The sequence below is a fragment of the Dioscorea cayenensis genome, chromosome 7, assembly GCF_009730915.1.
Source record: "Dioscorea cayenensis subsp. rotundata cultivar TDr96_F1 chromosome 7, TDr96_F1_v2_PseudoChromosome.rev07_lg8_w22 25.fasta, whole genome shotgun sequence".
NCBI lineage: Eukaryota > Viridiplantae > Streptophyta > Magnoliopsida > Dioscoreales > Dioscoreaceae > Dioscorea > Dioscorea cayenensis.
Window position 1 is genome coordinate 30,864,456 of NC_052477.1, and position 16,818 is coordinate 30,881,273.

The 16,818-nt window shown below is 36.5% G+C and overlaps 3 protein-coding genes across 3 annotated transcripts; 2 read left to right on the forward strand and 1 right to left on the reverse strand.

Moving 5' to 3' along the window:
• Window positions 1–262: 262 nt before the first annotated feature.
• Window positions 263–3,422, forward strand: LOC120264300 (heat shock cognate 70 kDa protein 2-like). Its single transcript, XM_039272106.1, has 2 exons — window positions 263–604; window positions 1,458–3,422. The coding sequence occupies exons 1-2, from the start codon at window positions 394–396 to the stop codon at window positions 3,191–3,193; spliced, it is 1,947 nt and encodes a 648-aa protein (XP_039128040.1). The 5' UTR covers window positions 263–393; the 3' UTR covers window positions 3,194–3,422.
• A 1,264-nt stretch (window positions 3,423–4,686) lies between these two features.
• Window positions 4,687–7,344, reverse strand: LOC120264301. The gene is given in 2 exon segments (XM_039272107.1): window positions 4,687–6,588; window positions 6,590–7,344. Coding segments are annotated over 2 exon segments (1,710 nt in total). The 5' UTR covers window positions 7,007–7,344; the 3' UTR covers window positions 4,687–5,295.
• A 6,541-nt stretch (window positions 7,345–13,885) lies between these two features.
• LOC120264594 (RING-H2 finger protein ATL33-like) lies at window positions 13,886–14,733 on the forward strand. Its single transcript, XM_039272415.1, has 2 exons — window positions 13,886–14,393; window positions 14,695–14,733. The coding sequence occupies exons 1-2, from the start codon at window positions 13,919–13,921 to the stop codon at window positions 14,703–14,705; spliced, it is 486 nt and encodes a 161-aa protein (XP_039128349.1). The 5' UTR covers window positions 13,886–13,918; the 3' UTR covers window positions 14,706–14,733.
• Window positions 14,734–16,818: the final 2,085 nt, after the last annotated feature.

Genomic DNA, 16,818 nt, shown 5'->3' on the forward strand with positions numbered 1-16,818 from the left:
GCCTTCAATATCGGGTCGGGTTCGGATCCAATAAAAAACCCGCATTTGGATCCACGAATCACCGCCCACTTTCCCGCCTTCGAGAAACTCCTCCATGTTGAAAATCCAAACAGGCATCACCAACGAACCAGTGACACCCAGACACTTCCAGAACACCCGGGATAGCGCGCGAACACCATCGCACCGTCCATCAAAAAGATCCAACGGCTCACGTCACTCAAACTCGAAGGTTCTATACCTTACGAACTCCCCCTATAAAAGCACCTCCCATCCCCCTCCTCCGTTCACCGCCATTGACGAACCATTGCGAGCTCTCAACGAAGCGAAGTAGTAAGCTCGATTTCTCTTTTCTCTAGCTTTTGAAGCGATCTTTGTATCTAGGGTTTCAGATCCATGGCGAAAGGCGAGGGTCCGGCGATCGGGATTGATCTCGGGACTACCTATTCGTGTGTGGGCGTGTGGCAGCATGATCGCGTTGAGATCATCGCTAATGACCAGGGGAATCGCACAACCCCTTCGTATGTCGCCTTCACTGACACTGAGAGGCTCATCGGCGATGCGGCCAAGAACCAGGTCGCCATGAATCCCACCAACACCGTCTTTGGTAAGTGCTTCTTCGACCTTCACACCCTTCGCCTTTTCTTCTTGGTTGTTTGTTTGTGAATTTTGCATCTGATTTTCAGGCGTTTTGAAGTGTGTTAGCCTTTTTAGCCTCCAAATTTAATTTCAGTGATTTCTCAATCGTGTCTTTTAAGTAAATTTCTCAAGATAATCAAGAATCACTTTCAATTTTTTGTTTAGGTTTTGATTCATGGGATTGTTATTGTCTTGTTGTGTTTGTTCACATTGATCAGCGATTATTTTCTTATGTGATTTTTTTTATTACCTTTTTTTCTATAATTTTCATTTGTTTTTAATGCATTTTAGCTTTTCGAAGTTCCAAAATTTCTGTGATTATTATCGCGTGTTCAAATTGAACAGTAAATTTTCAGGCTTTACTCTAATTCCACATCAATTTTTTTAAATCTTGATTCATGATTTCATTAGTTTTTTTTTAAAATATGGATAAACTATATATTTATTGAAATAAAACAGAAGTACAATTAAAAAGTTAACCCTAACAGTGAGGGAAAGCAAAAAAAATAATATAACACCATAAAATAGAAAAAGACGGATGAAAAATGCCGTTTGGCATAAAAGTAGACAATTAGGAACCCTTACTCTTGTATAGCGCCGTGGTCATGATCACCCAGCAGTGATTTCATTAGTTTCTCATTTTGTTTGTTCATATTGATCCCATTTTATTTCCGGGTAGATGAACAATTTTCCCAAACATTGCCTCAGTTTCATTAAACCACGAACTTTTCCAATCTCATGCTTGCAAAATGATGCCATGATTTCTAAAAACTATATAAATTCACAGCAAACTCACAAATTTCTTGCAAAATGTTCTTCAGATGCAAAGCGTTTGATCGGGAGGCGTTACAGTGATCCCTCAGTGCAAGCTGACATGAAACTATGGCCATTCAAGGTCATTCCCGGCCCGGGCGACAAGCCCATGATCGTAGTTCATTATAAGGGCGAGGAGAAGCAGTTCTCTCCAGAAGAGATCTCCTCCATGGTGCTCACAAAGATGAAAGAAATAGCCGAGGCCTATCTCGGTACCACCATCAAAAACGCCGTAGTCACTGTTCCTGCCTACTTCAATGACTCTCAGCGCCAGGCTACTAAAGACGCTGGTGTCATTGCTGGCCTCAATGTCATGAGAATCATTAACGAACCCACTGCGGCCGCCATTGCTTATGGCCTTGATAAGAAGGGAGGCTCCTCTGGTGAGAAGAATGTGCTAATCTTTGACCTCGGTGGTGGTACCTTTGATGTCTCTCTGCTCACTATTGAGGAAGGTATCTTTGAAGTGAAGGCCACTGCTGGAGATACTCATCTCGGAGGTGAGGACTTTGACAACAGGATGGTGAACCATTTTGTGCAAGAGTTCAAGAGGAAGCACAAGAAGGACATTAGTGGCAACCCCAGAGCGCTGAGGAGGCTGAGAACCGCTTGTGAGCGAGCAAAGAGGACTCTCTCTTCCACCTCACAGACCACTATTGAGATTGACTCCTTGTATGAAGGCATTGATTTCTATGCCACCATTACTCGAGCCAGATTCGAGGAGCTTAACATGGACCTGTTCAGGAAGTGCATGGAGCCTGTGGAGAAGTGTTTGAGGGATGCCAAGATGGATAAGAGCAGTGTTGATGACGTTGTTCTTGTTGGTGGGTCTACTAGGATTCCCAAAGTGCAGCAGTTATTGCAAGAATTCTTCAATGGAAAAGAACTATGCAAGAGCATCAACCCTGATGAGGCTGTTGCTTATGGTGCTGCTGTTCAGGCTGCTATTCTTAGTGGTGAGGGGAATCAGAAAGTGCAGGACTTGCTGCTGCTTGATGTTACTCCTCTTTCACTTGGACTGGAGACTGCTGGAGGTGTCATGACTGTTTTGATCCCCAGGAATACAACAATTCCCACCAAGAAGGAACAGGTGTTCTCCACTTACTCAGACAACCAGCCTGGTGTTTTGATCCAGGTTTATGAGGGCGAGAGGACTAGGACCGAGGACAATAACCTTCTTGGCAAGTTTGAGCTCTCTGGCATTCCGCCAGCTCCCCGAGGTGTGCCACAGATCAATGTCTGTTTCGACATTGATGCAAACGGCATCCTGAATGTCTCAGCCGAGGACAAGACCACTGGACAAAAGAACAAGATCACCATCACAAATGACAAGGGAAGGCTTAGCAAAGAGGAGATTGAAAAGATGGTGCAAGAGGCTGAGAAGTATAAGCAGGAAGATGAGGAACATAAGAAGAAGGTGGAAGCAAAGAACACATTGGAGAATTATGCTTACAACATGAGGAACACTATCAAGGATGAGAAGATAGCGTCCAAGTTGCCGGCTGCCGATAAGAAGAAGATAGAGGATGCAATTGAGGAGGCAGTGAATTGGCTGGAGCGGAACCAGTTAGCAGAAGTGGATGAATTTGAAGACAAGATGAAAGAACTGGAAGGCATCTGCAACCCTATCATTGCCAAGATGTACCAAGGTGGTGCTGGTGCCGGAATGCCTACAGGCATGGATGAGGACAAGCCTAGTTCCGCTGCTGGTGGTGCAGGCCCAAAGATTGAGGAGGTTGATTGAAGTCTTTGTTTCTTTCGGAGTCTTTTTCTCCAACCAGTTGGTTTGTTTTGTTGTTTTTTTTTTTTCTGGTCAGCAGCGTGTTGTTAAAAATGGGTTACTGAGTTGTGATTAAAGAAGAATAAATTTCTGGTCAGCAGCGTGTTGTTAAAAATGGGTTACTGAGTTGTGATTAAAGAAGAATAAAATAGTTGTGTAAAAGTCCCTTCAATAAAAAAAAAACTTTGGTCAAGTCAAAAATGAAAAATTGGGGAGAAAGGATGGTGAAGGTGATAAGATAAGATAAGCACACATATCTTGAGTCCGGACCTATAGCTTGGATATAAATGGAACTTTTCACATTTCACAAGAACCCTTCATGTCACAATCAAGGCCACGTAACTCCTTTCGGTGAAATCAGTACACTTGAACACAAGCGTTAACAACTACTTTTCTTGGCAAAAAAATAAATAATAAAAAACCAACGACTTTTCTTATAATAATATAGGAACCATGAACCATCACAATTATGCTTCACAAGCAAAAGCACAAATTTGCAACATTAAAAACCTGAAAAGCTATTTACCACTTAACAGAATAATGACCTTTCTGGCTCAAAATATCATCATTACAGTAACGCCACCTACTGATGAACAAATCAAGAACAAGAAGAGTTGGTCACATAACAAAAATCACCATTAAAGAAACTTGCAGAGGGTGTACAACTCAACCAACAATCAGACATAAACAAACACAAAATTGGAGCTCAGGAGGTACTCCTTCCCTCCCACTGCCATTCCATTAATGTCAGCGTTCACAAGGTAGGCAGGCCTGTTAGGTACACCACACCAAAAAACAAAACAAAATAAAGTAATATCATGGATATGCAGTTGTGCCCAATACGGAAAAACATTGGCAGAGTGTTCAGAGTCTCACAATAATTATCAATTATCAAATGCATAGCCCCAACATCTCACCACTAATACTACTTGCAAAGGCAAGAAGTACCAAAGTCTAGTCAAGAGAGGCACAAAGAAGAACTGACCAATATGATTAATTTAGATTAATAAGCTTCGGATTCTTGAGTGGCCGGGATTTTGGTGTTTATAGAATTTTAATTATATAATCTAAAACGGACACTGATGACTTCATGTTGGACTCTAAGAGATAATTATATTTTGAATACAATGATATGAAAGATGCCTTCTGTTAGGTTTGCTATATTATTCAATATACCTAGTTTCAATCACAACGCAACCATAATAAAAATTATGATCACCACAATGGCAGATAGATCATCACTAACCACTAGGCCTTAGAGGAACTAAATAATAACAGGAATGTTAACAGATGAATGGACAACTAATTTTAGCAAAATTCAGCTTTGCCAAGACATGTTCATAGGTAACAGCCAAATATATATATATATATATATATATAAAGAAGAATAAAACATTTGAAATCACATTATCTTGCATAAAGGTAATAAACTTGCAATCAAAACATCATCATCTTCATTGTCATCAAACAAATTCATAAGACAATTTGTGATATTATTCTCTTACAGGAATGTAATGAACTTACAATAGTTTCCAAAGTAGTCATACATCAAATGCTAAGATAAAAAGAAATACAACCATATCCCTTGAGAAATCCCAATGATAACCACACACTAACACCTCCCTGCCACATCCATATGAATGTGTCTATACAATTATAATTCATAACATCCTGTAGTAAAATTAGTGGGAAAGACACCGACTTATTGAAGAACTGGGTAATAGACAGTTAAAGCCTACAACAACATAATAATATACTGACAGTAGAAATGGTTAAATTAACTTGATCTTCATGTCAAGATATAAGCATAAAAAGGCTGCAATAGTACAGTGTGGAATCCTTACCAGTTTCCTTGACAAGCTCAACCATAAGCTTTCGGATTGTGCAGTTGAAAAGGCCCAACCGAATGGAAACAGCACCCGAAAAATTCAGCAAGAGTTGTAAAAGGAAATGGACATGGTAAGGATGCACTTTGATTTCATAGATTTCCTTCTATGGTACATAGTTAGCGAACAATGGAAAAATGACTGTGGCAACCACCATACACATAAAAATTTCAATCTTTCTCATGTCAACAGAAGCTCATTGGCTCCAAGATGAGGAGGCCGCATGCAGACATGAACTTCATGTTCTTCTGGCCCAACACGATGTTTTGGAACCATAATCTCAAGCACAGTCCCGGTCTCATCGTAGTATGCTTCAAGCTTGGCGTCTTCCGGGATTCGAGTTGCAAGCGGGATCTCTCTTATGAATTCTCCAGGAGGGCAGTGCTCTGGAGAAGGGTCTGTCAGCCTGAATGTTCGATCATGTCTCTTAATAGAAGGCATACGGCCAGTACTGAAACATGATATCTTCACTATCCCATGAGTAAGATTGTTCTTCCAAGATACCTTCACTTTCTGCTGATCAGAGAAAGGCAAGCTAACAACAATGAGATAGCCCTCATCATCCTCATAGATAGTCTTAGCAGCAGTAACTGGTCCATAAGCATGCCTCATGACACCACTAAATTCATTCAGCCATGACGGTTCAATAGGGTGTATGTCCATGTCCTGGCTCCTGTCCGAATAAGAATTTGCAGGCAAGCAGCAATCTTCATCCATTGGGTGGGGGAGGAAATCCTTCCTGCGCTTACTGCACATCTGCAAAAGCTCTGCTCCGTCGCCAATGCTATGATTGGACGGCTGTGTTGACAAGTTGAGCCCTGAGCCATTGAGCAACTTCCTTGAATGGGGATGCTGTGCAACGGCTCCCTTCAATTGAGGAGCAGGCCTCTCGAGCTCAAACTCAGTGCTGGGGAGGTTCCTCCAAGAGCCAAAATCACTGGCCTCAAGAGGGATGGAGAAATTCAGTTCTCTGCCAGTGAGCTCCATCCATTTCTTGCGGTCGAGGTCGGAGACAAGAGAGAGATTTGGGGAACGAACGACCTCGATGCCATGAACGCACTGGGGATTGGAAAGGCCACGGTAGTGCTTGCGCTGCATGCGGTGGGAGCGGACAAAGCCCTTGTCGACGGAGAAAGGGAACTGGGGCTCGCCGAGGCGAGAGTGGCCATTCATGAAGCTGCGCAGCTGCATCTTGCCAAGGGCGTTCTCAGCGCGCTCCTTGAAGACCCACATGTACATGTTCTCCATGTCATGCTGGACGAGGAAGACGTCGAGGCGGAGATCCGACTTATCGAAGCCGGAGACGGTGCCGGAGGTGTCGCGGACGATCTTGGACTTGGCCTTGTCAGAGAGCACAGGTTTGAAGTAGAAATTGAAGAAGAACCAAGCGCCCCAGATGCTATCGCCGCGGCGGGCACACTTACGGGGGATGGAGACGGAGGTGGGTCGAGCGACGACAGGGGTAGAGTCAGGGGTCGTAGAGCTGGTGAGGACCAAGGCCGACATCAAGCATGTCGCAGACGTCCTGGGCTGAGGAGGACCAGAGATGGGGTGGGGGTGGCGGCGGCGGGGAGGGATCGGCGGAGAGTGGAAGGTTGATATCCGGCGGTGGCCGGGAGAGCTGGAGCTGGTGCGCATGTGGGCGTGGTGGCTGGATCATGAGCTCCCGATCGCAGTCGTCTTCGGCAACGGCAGACGCAGCGCAGGAGTCCATGGATAGCAAAGTCGATGGGTGATGATTGTTCTCCATGGAAAGCGTAGTGAGTAGCGATTCCCCCATCTCCCGGCGACACTCTCTCTCCCTCCTCTTCCTCTCCGACGACCCTCCCGCTCCGCCAGCAACCCTATCTATCGGGTGGGTTTGGATCTCCACCACATCCAGCGCAAGCATCCCATCCAAATCCCTCAAAATCCCATTCCATATATCCTCCTCTCCCCACCCAAATCCCTAGAACCCAAATCCCAATCCCAAATCCTTTACCACTCAAAACCCCCACCCAAAATCAAAACCCTAGATCCAAGAATCCCAAAAAACCCCAGATCTCCGCCGAAAACTCGACAATGAAATCCAAATCAAAAATACAAAACCCCCCATCCACACCCCCCCTCAATCCCCAATCTTCTCCCAAACCCTAACACCTCCTCCTCCTCAAAGAAGAAGAAGAAGAAGAAGAAGAGCTCTACGAGGACTCCATCGCCATTGTTCCCTTCTCTGGAATCCTAGAGAGAGAAACAACGTAAGAAATAGAGAGAGAAAGCTTTAGAGAAAACGAAGAAGAAGAAGAAGAAGAGAAACGAAGCGAAGAGAAAAGAAAGCGGCAACGCGTGGCCCCTTAAAAGGACCGTGAGAACGGAAAAAGCCTTCACTAGATGATACCTTCCCTGCCGTTACGGTACACTAACGGTTGCCGTTTTCTTTTTAATTATTACCACGTTTTTGCAACCAACCCCCTCCGTTTTTTCCCACTTTATTTACTACCTTCATTTTATTTTTATTTTTATTTTTTGATTTGTTATAAATTTATAAATTTCCTCTTTTTCAATGAAAAAAGAAATTTATTGTAATTTTTTGACCCACCAATTTTATAAAACTATAGGTTCAAGCAATGTATTGTAAGTTTTTTTTTTTTTGTTGAAAAGTAGATTATTTTTTAACTCCAACTAATTTTTATTAATTTATAGATATATATTATTTATATATATTTGATAAATATGAATAAAATTTAAATCCTTAATATTTGACTTGGAAAATAAAATAAAATACTAATTTTTTTTATAAGGATTATAAAATTTTTGAAGAAGTCTATTTCTAGTTTTTTTAGTTTTTTTTATTTTTATTTCTATGTTCTTCTTTCCATCGGTGATACCACACCTAGTGGTGTGATGTTGCCTGTTCTTTTGTCGGGTTATTTTGTGTTTTTTTTTAATTAGAGTAGTTTATTATTATTTAAAAAAAATATAAATATTATTAGGAGTGTTTGAGAAAGAGAGTAAAGAATATGAGAGTTGATTCTATTAAAAAGAAAAGAAAAAAAAAATGAAGGAAAGAAAAAGGAAAGAGCTATCAATTGAATTATAAGGCATCTCTCCTCTATTATTAAGATAGAAGAGTAGAAGAGTGGGTCAAAAGAGAGGTGGAGGTGGAGTTGGAGTTGAAGGTGCTTGCCTGAATACAAGACTCTCATTGGCTTCTCACATATCATTTACACACATCTCTCTTTCTCTCTGCCTGTGTGTCTATCTGTCTATCTGTCTATATAGCTCTCTAATCAATAAAAACCAACCCTTTTTTTTTATTTTTGGTCACTTATAAATGGGGCTTTTTGTGGGTAGTGGGAGTGTGATGTGGGGCCTATAACAAACGGTGGCTATAACATTGTTATTTTGGATGTCTTTGAATCTTCTCTTTCTTTGCTTCATTCATTTATTTTATTTATTTATTTATTTATTTATATATATATATATATATATATATATATTTGTAAGGCTACTTATGCCTTCTATCTATAACATGTGCTTATTGCTATTACGTAAGCCCTGACCTCTTTCATATTGGATCTTTTTCATCTTATCAATCCAATCGGCTTTTTTTTATTTTATTTTTTATTTATTTTTAAGTAGAAGAGGCATTTATAAGTTGTCCTTGATCAAATTATAGTTAGACTTTTTAAAATAGACTAAAGTTTTTTAATAACCATTACACATTCACATTTTTTTTTTTGTACGAAGACGACAAATATCGTACTACAAATTAAATATTTATCGCATACATAAACTCACTCTAACTATTTAAAAAAAATGTATATTTATTAAAGTACAACGAAGGAGGGATAAACTGTTAATATAATTTGGAATATTTTTTTGTTCTCTAGTAAAATTAATGAGTATATAAAACACCTATTTTAAATTTATAATTTTTTATTACTTTTTTAAAAATAAATCAATTGATTGTTATGGGTTTTATTAGTAGAAGAAAGTTGCTTTTATATCCCATGCTAAGATTTTTTTCACTAGTTTAAACCATATTTCCGCTTCTTTTAGATTTTATACTAAAATAACAAAATGGCATTGTATCTTAAACTAATCAAAATAACTTTAATTTTTTGTTATCTCTTTTAGTTTTAGGAAAATATATGAATGAAACAGCCCATAAAATAAGAAAGATTAGTTTGGTTATTGAATAGAGATATACAAGGCAAGTTTGGTCCACCAACTACAAAGAAATAGATTGAAATGGTTATTATATTATTTGTTTTTCATCATTATTAATATACATATAGGGGTATTTTGGTTATTTAAATTTACCAATATATAGTCACCCTTGCAATGAAGTACACAAATTAAAATAAAATATCCACCAACATCCCAATGTGAACCAAATATGTTAACAGTCTAACAGAACATACAGATTATATAAACAAAAGAAGCATATTTTTCACATTCAAACATTTAAATCTACAGTGAAATGTCATTTTCTATCAACCAAACACAAACTTTTATAGCTTTTATTTATTTATTTATTTATTTTATCAAATCAATATACCAAATATCTCTTATATATATATATATATATATATATAAATAAAAAAATGATTATATCTCATACAAAATTATTAATAGTTTATAGAAGCCAATGACTGAACAGAGACAGACTTGAAAAACCACTCCAAACATCTTTGCATATCAATGAGGACTATAAATAGTTGTATTTTATCCCAAGTTATTGATTTTATTTTTATAGTATTTCATCAATAAAATAAATCATAAACTTGACGACCAAACCATGTGAAATAAAGAACAAGTTGAGGAACATCATTTAAACTTTCAATCAGTTGTGTGATAGCTCAATGAGCTTATCCAAAAGGTATATCTGATGGTATCAACTGATACTTAGCCTTTGCATGCTCCAAAGGCCGCATTTTTTCTTTTCTTTCTTAATGTTTATCATGTCTTTCATGACTTCAATATAAACTCCTTAATAAGTCCCCTAATTATATGTTTTACCATATTAAATATATATTATATACACACACGTATTTGACTTTATAATATTACATTAATAGAAAAATTATAAAGTACAAATACAATCACACAACATGCAACATGTAATTATTTGCATCACTGGAATTGTTTTCTCATTAAAAGAGTCAACAACAACCTTTTCTTTTATATATATATATATATATATATATATATATATATATATATATATATATATTCTATATATCTTTTAATTTATTAGATAAGCTTAAATATAAAAATAAATAGTATTAAACATAGAACAACAAGAGACTTTAGACTTTAAAGAATTGTAGAGGTTTTCTCCCCAGTGTTTCACACAGAACAAACAAATAAGAGGAAATAATAATAATATAATAATAATAATGCAAATACATACAAGAAATAATTAGTATTCTACCAACATTATTTTTGTCAAAAGTATCAAATGCTATTAATTAAAATTTTGGTCAACTAGGTGAAAAGTCTTCAACTTAATGTTCAAGCTACACGCCAACTTTTAACAAAGAAAATTTCCAAACATGTACAAGTGGAAAACTAATCTTATCATTTATAATCAAGACTAATCTTATTCCCAAATAAAACATTAGATAAGTGCTAAAATCCCCAATAATTAACAAGCATTATGTAACATGTTTCAAATAAAAAGTATATAATGGGATCTGCTTTCAATAAAAGCCTCAACTATAAGTGGGTGATTAAAATGAGCTTTCCTTTTCAGAGAGTAATAATGAAGTTGAATATAAAGAAAAAAAGGCAGGTGCTATCTTATGAGGAGAAACACAGGGCTGAGTCCATCAATAATTAGCACTAAGAAAACATCTACAAAGCAGTGATTAGAAAAGGTAAAGTACATAATAAAGCAATGTTAATTAAGAGGTGGATAAAAATTAAGATGAACACATTCCCCTGAATAACACCTGGACACCTGGAGAATCATTGGTATTATTTTTAAGGGTGGATGTTTCCATAAACTTTCCAGGTATTAAGAACATGTGCAGTGTTTGGAGATTAATTATTTTAACAGGAATTGGAGGGTTGAAAGGGCACTATCTTCATTAGTTTGTAGGGTTGTGGTGAAGGGCATTTGAGGTTCAGTTGTTATTCATACATCAGAGAGAGATTTAAAAAAAAAAATCAAAGATATTGATTGGACTGTCTAAAAATGGACCACTTCCAAGCACCTCCTCCTATGTTTGATTAATTGTAGTCAAATTACATGTGAGATTTTGAATATAAGTTTAAAATCCATAAACAAACATTAATAGAAATAGTGGAGGGTAGTGTGTCTAAGTTCTGGACCAAAAAATTTATTGGTTTTGTGTGATTGAGATGTGCTTAAAATGCAGATACAAGACCTTAGAATCTACCGCCTAATCAAGGATTAATGGTACAATCTTTTTACCAGTTCTTTATCAACAAAAGCATGAAACCTTTTGAAAGAGTCCATGCCATTAAAAAATAAAAGGTTTTTTTTTTCTTGGTTAGTGATCATGAAAAAGATCATTATTCTTGACAATTTTGGGAAGTACAATTGGAAATAATGGTGAAACTTCTAAATCAACAAATCAGTTTAGGTTCTTACGTCCCATTATGATTGGGATTTGGAATCACTTCTATTTACCTTTTAGGATGCCCTCTTAATTGGTACCCTAATTGATACAAGATCTATGGGGGAGTCACCAATTCTTGCTAGTGAGGATAACATTATAGATGGATTGGTACCTTATTCGAATTCTATTTTACGGAATCTATGATTAAAACATAATAGAAAATATTTTAATAATAAATGTCACATTTATTCCATAATAATTCTTGATATGATTTCTTTTTTATTATCTTAATTCGATGTAGTTCATAAGTCTAAACGCCTAAAGTTACTAGAAACTAAATTTCTGGTTCAAAGGAGCAGTGTTGAAGGAGGATCACAAGCAAGACTTCTCAAAATACTGTTTTTCATTGTTGATAATTTTGTACCTAGCACCATATTCTTTTTTGTCCATGTGTTTCATTTGGCCCTAATTTTTCATCCTCGTTGTACAAAAAATTTGTGTCAAAAAAATTCTCTAATGAATGAAGGTTGTCTATTTGTTTAAAAATAAATAAAAATAAGGTTAGTAACATGTAATGTTTCAATTCAATCATCTCCATTTCATTAATCATAACACAATTCACTTAATTGCATGCAAGATGGCAATCTATGGGAAACTAGCGAACTAGTCATAACAATAATATACCATGAGCACTAAAATTTTATTTATAATTACATGACAAGGACTATCCAAAATTATAAACACTAGCACTAAAAGTAGTTATTGAATATAGACACTACATATATATAAATATAAGAATAATCTAGCATAGCGGTACTGATTAGGTGACATAATGAACATGTATGACATTAGGTCAATAACATAGTCACAATTTCGATAGCAATCAGAGAACAAGAGTACAAAGACATAACATAAAAATGAATGCATGAAGCTATCACTAAATAAGATTATTAGTATTGAGATTAGCCACCCATTCAAGGAATCATTCACATCATTCTATCCACTATCAAAAAGTTAATTAATCAAATCACAAAACTTGGTAATTATTGTTTGTGTTTTTACTTCTTATCTCGCTCAAAGTTGCACACTAAAGACAATAAATAAATAAACAAATAATTCCTACAATATATATAGGAGGGGATCCATGACATGAAAAAATCATAAAGCACTAAAATCCAAGCCCATACAATATGTCTATTCTTTGTATTGTTCTAATCTTATTGGATGTGTCCGGAACGATATGGACTAATTAATTCTTAAAAATGAAATTAAAGAAGCATTCAATCAATTTGTCTCAAAAACCAAGTTTGTAAAAGAGTGAAAAAAAAGTAGCAACAATAACCCATAATTTTAAGCTATTGGCAACTAAACTAATGAGGAATTGATAACAATTAGGGTCCGTCCATTGAAGAGCAAATCCAGTTCACTGCAGAACAAATCCATCAAACTCAATCAGCATAATAATATAATGCCATGTCCGTCCATTGTTAGATGTACGTCCACCAATAAAACCCTGCACCGTACCAACACCTCTTACATTAAAGATATGCTTTCCTTTTATTAATCTTTATATTTTCATTTCTTGACAGCTAACTACTTGAATTTCATGCAGATAATAATTTTGTCTCTTATGTTATTATCATTAGATGAGATCAATCCAACCTAAAACATTCAGCCTAGAAAAAAAATGTCTTATATATATCAATATTTATCTAAAGGTATACCACTGTCACACTATTTCAAGGGGTAACAGTAACAAGTTATTTTACTCTCTCCCTTGGTCTCTGCATAGTGCATACTTTAACTTTTTTTTTTAACAAAAACTAATCAATTTGCACCGCTTGGATTGATTTATGTTATGCTTATAATTCAACTCAAACATCCTAAAATTATCTTACAAATATTTTTTTATATAAATAATTAAAAAAAATCAAAATAGACCCTTTATTAATTTTAATGCACAAACTCTTAACCTTATGTTAGACAAGATTAAAGCTGAAACTGCAAGTTAACCAACTAAAAACTTAAAAATATTAATAATTTAATAATTTAATTATGTCCTGTGCAACTAACAATCAAATAATATTATTTAGGATTTTAAATTTCCCAAGATGAGGTGCAAGCAAGGCATGATATAGAAAGCATCGGTGTTAGTCTTACCCAGGCAAAGATCAACCAATCCAAACGCTGCTCCTTTGAACTGTCTCACACAAGCAAACCTTCTCTTTCTCATGGCATCTCCACCACCACCACTACCACCACCAAGAACCACCCAAACAGCAGAGTACTACTACTTCTTCATCGCCGTCGCCGCAATTGCTGTCATGCTCTTTGCCTCTGTTGACTGTTGCTCCCCCTCCCGCATCTTCCACGCCATCCGCAACCGTCTCCGCCGTCGCACAACAATGGCTGGAGACCCAGAGACCAGCCATAGCCATGAACAACAAGCTCATCATCACCTTATCCCCCTCTGTAAGTACAGGAGTGATGACAAAGATCAGCAAGCTGAGTGCTCGGTGTGCTTGTCGTTGTTCATCGAAGGTGAAGAGGTAAGACAATTGCCCAAGTGCAAGCACTTGTTCCATGCCCCATGTATAGATATGTGGCTCTTTTCTCATTCCAACTGCCCACTTTGCCGGGCTGATGTTTCCTCTGTGCCATCTTGCCGGAGTTCCCGGCTGTGGTCGCTGCCCATGGAACCCAGGACTGGTGCTACCATAGGTGGTTTTATGTGAATGCAGTTGAGTTTCAGGTGTAAATACCAATTTGATCTATGTAATATATATATATATATATACCACTGATCATAATAGTTGGCTATTTATTCAATCTTTTAAATACGATTCTTCACATAGACTATGAAAAAGCCATGCAATTTAAATGATTGTCCAATCCTATTATTTCATCTGATTGCCAATTCCATTAAAGAAAAATTCATTCAAAAATTAATCATAACGCATTGAGCTTTTCTAATCATTCAAGAACAAATGTGAAATTGAAATCTTACCAGAATCCTAAGAGATGCATTCTGGAACTGCCACTTGAGTGCAAACAATTCTGCAATCTGATGCCTTACCTGGATGAGGTCCTTCGGTACAACTTTCACAGATCCCTGTCATACAATACAGTTAAAAATGAAAATCTGTAGGTAGTAAAAGCAGCCAAATATGCAAGTTATTGTGTCACAAAAGTAATGACTATAAAAACCTGGTATCATACAATGAGTCAAGCTAACCATCAGACTGGGAGATAACAATTCCAAAAACAATTCCAATATATAATAGAAATATTCTATCAGCATTTTGTTGAGTGTCTAGAAAATCTGCAAATATAAGAGAAAAAAATGAATGGTTGCGGTGAAAGCAGAGGACTTGAGCCAATAGGTTTGAATAATTGCAATTTTAAGGCTAGGGAGCATATACATGTATACTCCGTTCAGGGCTGCTTTAAAATATTGAAAACCTAGACATACAGTGATAACAAATTCAGATCTTTTCTTGCCGTAGTAAAACAAGAAACCATGTAAATATATGTACAAACTCTCAATGTACTTTATTTTTGTTTTGATAGATTGGTTTTCTATTGCTTTCTATACAACACATTCTGCTAAGTGGCAATGGAATTCATTAACCTAGTGTTCTTAATTTGCAATACCGAAAAGCACAAACACTTTTATAAGCATTCTACATTGCTAAGTATTCTAATAAAATGGAAATTCCTCTATTACATTATTTACATACACATTCAGTCTCCGCTTAATCAATCTGACAATCACTATTCAGATAGCCTGAATATGAACATTATTTTCTATAAAATCAATAAAAAAACAAAGAGAATACTCTGGTAGATGGCCATTACTAAAACATGGAAAGCATTTAGGTTTTGTCCAACACCAATGTAAGCCTATAATGATCATCAACAGGATGAGAACTAGTTCGGTTAGTAATCAATACCATTTGGCCTTGCTCTGCGGTTTCTCAATTTGGGCGATGAACTTCTTCTCCTACACCTGCAAACCCTACCTCTCTCTCTCTCTCTCTCTCTATATATATATATATATATGTGTGTGTGTGTACCTTTTTATAGATCGATCCAACATCCGATTATACTCTACAATACAATTCAAATCAAAAAGAAAAATTCCTCAAAATCAGAACAAAAAATTCAAAAACAAGATCAAAATTCAATCTGAAAAACACTCGCAAAAACAAAAATCAGACAATTAGGGCTCACAATTTCAACTGTGAATCAGAGAATGCATACCTAATGGGGTTTTCAGCTTGCCAAAGAGGACACTCATGGTGAACCAAGAGAAATCGATAGCAATGGAGATCTTTTCCTAATCGCTCTCGCTCTAGGACTCTTTTTTCTCTCGTTTTCAAATTGAAAGGTTTCTTTTTGGTCGGTTTATTCCGGGAACGATGATTCTCAATTTGAAAACGAGCTCTGTTTTAACCCGACCCGAAACCCAAACCCGGTTTTACAATTTGAATTAGGCTTAAACATATGAACCAAAAATCATGTATAATTATTAAAATTTCTATATGCAAGGACAAATTTTTTTTTTTTTAATAAAGTTAACAAGTGACAAAACAAAAATAAATAAGTACAGATTGTTTGAGTGATTTAACTAATCTCGTAGGGATGACCCCTGCTACGGAAAGAAAAAATGAGAGAGGGAGAATGAATTGTAATATGAAAGGTTCGAATTCTTATTTATAAATACGGGTAGTTACTATTGGACTAGCCCACAGTTTTTACAAGAACTAATTGTATGGGAAAAAACATTTCATTAAACTTTTAAATTGTTGTTCTATGTTTTTATTTTAAAATTTTGATCAACGTGGGATGGAGTGTTGACGTAATTTAAATTTTATCAATGTTACACAGACAAGACGGATGCTCACTTTTATCAGTGCTATACAAACAAGACGAAGCTAGGATTTGCAGAGGTGTAAGTGAGGAGATATAATATAATTCCTACTATTAAACAAAGCCTTGATTTCCTTTGCCTTCACAGAGTTGAGATTATTCACACATTGGCTCAAATTCCGGAAGCTCCCACAGAGATTTTGATTGTACTCCTACATTGATGGATGCTCTGCCATTCTCTCTCTCTCTCTCTCTGTTT

What these genes read in the sequence shown, in the direction of transcription:
- LOC120264300 (XM_039272106.1), top strand. Translation starts at nt 394, where the DNA reads ATGGCGAAAGGCGAGGGTCCGGCGATCGGGATTGATCTCGGGACTACC. An exon ending in TCCCACCAACACCGTCTTTG is followed by an intron (nt 605 to 1,457) that starts GTAAGTGCTTCT and finishes AATGTTCTTCAG; the next exon opens with ATGCAAAGCGTTTGATCGGG.
- LOC120264594 (XM_039272415.1), top strand. Translation starts at nt 13,919, where the DNA reads ATGGCATCTCCACCACCACCACTACCACCACCAAGAACCACCCAAACA.